Source organism: Egretta garzetta, unplaced genomic scaffold, assembly GCF_000687185.1.
Source record: "Egretta garzetta isolate BGI_Z169 unplaced genomic scaffold, ASM68718v1 scaffold151, whole genome shotgun sequence".
In the NCBI taxonomy this organism is placed as follows: domain Eukaryota; kingdom Metazoa; phylum Chordata; class Aves; order Pelecaniformes; family Ardeidae; genus Egretta; species Egretta garzetta.
In genome coordinates this window covers 316,335-319,657 of record NW_009258615.1, presented here as the reverse complement: position 1 = coordinate 319,657, position 3,323 = coordinate 316,335, and the positions used below count along the sequence as shown (strand labels likewise).

Sequence of the window (3,323 nt, the reverse complement as noted above, 5' to 3'; positions counted from 1 at the left end):
AAAGAGAGAGAAGATTAATGATGACAGCCAAAATGGAGCTCTTTCAGCCAGATAAAACTTAACAGTGGCCAAAAATGGAAGAACAACAAATTCCTCTGTGAAGTTGCCTTGCATCAGACCTCGCAAAACAGCCCAGGGCATGACCTTCTGCCCAACACATGGCATACCCATGAGCTCAAAACCTGCAGGTATACAGGGAAGTGCACACTCTTTTGGCTTCACATTTATCATGATGCTTTGCTTCCCGTTCCTCCCAGGCTTGATTTTTGCTTCCTAACAATATAAAAGTGATTAGAAAAGGGGAAAGCATAAAACTAATAATCAGTAGCAGATCACATCAGGAAGCAGACCTGCTCCATTCAGGGTGGAATCATGACCTCTGTAAATGCAAAGCTATCAAACAGAACTTTCTAGATCACTTAGGAACACATCATTAGTCCTTGTCACACTGGGACTTAGCTTATTGTGGAAAAGTCATTAGTTTCTTTTCAGATTCTCTGGAGAGTTTCCAAAACCTAGCCCTTGCATTTCCTCAGGTTGTTCGTATGTAATTTCGCATTTCAGTCCTTGTTAGCTGGTACAGTACGTGCCGTTCCAAGCTTAAATTCATAATCACAGTAGCCTACTAAGGCAAAGAAGTCAGGTGCTCTGCCATCGTGGCTTCCACTTCTAAATGGAGTTAGACAATACCAAAATCATACTTGCACCAGCCCTCCACTGAGATTATAAAGTCTTTGGAAAGCATTTTAATTTAGGGACCTTGTATACACAGCCTGCTCAGAAGGTGACAGTCTAACAGCTATGCTATGTGTGAGGCCATTAAGATTTCACTTCAAACATTGCATTAAAAACACCCTGACCTTTAAGTGGAGTTTGGTGGTGGTATTTAGTAGTCTTTTGATAAAAGTGTAAAGTTAGTTGTTTACATCATAGCAGCTTGCTGGCTAACTCTTGAAATGACCTTCCGAAGTATCCATTGTGTATTTTCTTTCCTGACTGGAACCACAGCTCTTTCAGCATTTTTTTTTTTATGCAGTCATACTATAGCCTATGGTTTCATTATCTTACCTTTTTGCAGGGCCGGAGTGCATATTAACTGACTCTACCCTTAGAAACCCTAAGCACAAAGCAAATGGTAACTTCACTTAAAAATGACACAAAAATTCAACTTTTCCTTGGTCTACTACTCACCCAGAGCTCTTCCTAACTTCTTCCTAGGAGAATGTTACCTTCCCACAGTTGGGCAGCTCTATCTATATTGTGTGAACCTTTTTCCCAGGAGGCTTTGCTTCTAAGGTTGCTGTCACACGGTCCTTTAGGAGGCTATAATTCCCAGACTTCCTACAAGAACCCTCAGCTTTTAGGAATGCTGTTTTGGTCCAGTCCTCACCTCTTCCTTTTTATGTTTTGTTTCTAAGATAAACCTGTTCTTGCAGATAAAAAAAGCACTTAATTCTCTTGTGAGTGTGGTTCAAATCCAATGAAATCAGATTTTAAAAAATAATACTCTGAATGAATCTCGGGTGCAGGAGAGAGATTCAGAGTGTTTGTGTCTCCCGATGACTGGAAATCATTTTCTCATGGCATTATTGTATGTGCCTGTATTTTAAAGAATTTAGTTACACCAAATGATCTATGAGCCTAGAGTTGGGAAAGCTAAAGGTCGTTCAGTTGTGAAAAGCAAGAGATACTCGTAGTGTGGTTTTAGTAGTGGTATGTCCGAGTATAAAATAATGTGCTGCTTTTCTTTTCTTTTTCCCTCTTTCAGCAAAGTTTCTGTCTGAGAAATACATGTTCACCCAGCAAAACAAAAACAGCTTTTAAAGGTTGTTCTTGGTGGAAATCACTCTATGCCCCATTACCTGCTTGAGTGAAACCAGACGAAGAACTTCTGTCATGGCAGCTTTTCTGCTGGGAGCTGTGTTGCTTGTTGTTCAGCCTCAGATAGTGCCTTCCACACCAGCTATAAATTCGAAGGCTGAGACTTCTCAGTCTGTTCAAAGAGAGCTTTTAAAGAAAACATCTCAAAAAAATGACTTCAAGGAAAACATTCATTCTAATGGATCATGCCGGCAGCTGCCACAGACTATCATTATTGGAGTGAGAAAAGGTGGAACAAGAGCTTTGTTAGAGATGTTGAGTCTCCATCCAGATATTGCGGCAGCAGAAACTGAAGTTCACTTCTTTGACTGGGAAGATCATTACAGAAACGGACTGCAGTGGTATGTTAATCAAATGCCATTCTCTTATCCCCATCAGATCACCGTGGAAAAAACTCCAGCATATTTCACATCACCTAAAGTGCCTGAAAGAGTTTATAACATGAACCAATCAATAAGACTACTCCTTATTTTAAGAGACCCAAGTGAGAGAGTACTATCAGACTACACCCAAGTGTTCTATAATCACTTGCAGAAGCACAAGCCGTATCCATCCATTGAACAATTCCTGATTAAAGATGGTGAACTCAATGTGGACTACAAGGCAATAAACAGAAGCTTATACTACATTCACATGCAAAACTGGCTGAAGTATTTTCCTCTTGACCATATCCACATTGTAGATGGGGATAAACTAATCAAAGACCCCTTCCCAGAAATAGAGAAGGTAGAGAGATTTTTGAAGTTATCGCCACAGATAAATGCTTCAAACTTTTATTTCAATAAAACTAAAGGCTTCTACTGCCTGAGGGACAGTGGTAGAGAGCGTTGTTTACATGAGTCAAAAGGACGAGCACACCCACAAGTAGATACCTGGTTACTTGAGAAACTGCATGAGTATTTCCACGAACCCAACAAGAAATTTTTTGAGCTTGTGGGCAGAACATTTGACTGGCACTCGTTTGTGGCTAGTTAGTTGTAAGCTTCAGAACCTATGTTCCAGTGTACATTTAGAAATTTTGAAAAGGGCATTTAAGCTATAATTTATTTGTAAAATCCATAAATACTTCTGTACAGTATTGGATTCACAATTGCCATATATACTAGTTATATTTTTCTACTTGTTAAATTTGAAAGCATTTTGTATTGTTTTTCATGGTTGTTAACATTGTGTATGATGTGTCTATATGAAGAAACTAAATTATTTCACTGCAGAAGATGCTCTCTTGAGAATGTGTTGTCTTTTTAATAAATAAGAAATTCATTTCAACAGAACCCTTCAGAATTATTTGAATACTTTAGCCTTTCTGGACTATTCTGGACTTTCTCCTCTAATTGCTAATGAATATGCTAAACTTTACATTTCCATTTTTCTTTCTTTAGAATATGGTTTAATAATTTATTTTTAATTTGAAAATATTATTGTAGTACGCAAATTGTTCC

The 3,323-nt window shown here is 38.4% G+C and overlaps 1 protein-coding gene across 1 annotated transcript; it reads left to right on the top strand.

The window, feature by feature from the left end:
- The first annotated feature begins 1,896 nt into the window (after window positions 1–1,896).
- Window positions 1,897–2,856, top strand: HS3ST1 (heparan sulfate-glucosamine 3-sulfotransferase 1). Its single transcript, XM_009648017.2, has one exon. The coding sequence runs from the start codon at window positions 1,897–1,899 to the stop codon at window positions 2,854–2,856; it is 960 nt and encodes a 319-aa protein (XP_009646312.1).
- The last annotated feature ends 467 nt before the right edge of the window (window positions 2,857–3,323 follow it).

What these genes read in the sequence shown, in the direction of transcription:
- HS3ST1 (XM_009648017.2), top strand. Translation starts at nt 1,897, where the DNA reads ATGGCAGCTTTTCTGCTGGGAGCTGTGTTGCTTGTTGTTCAGCCTCAG.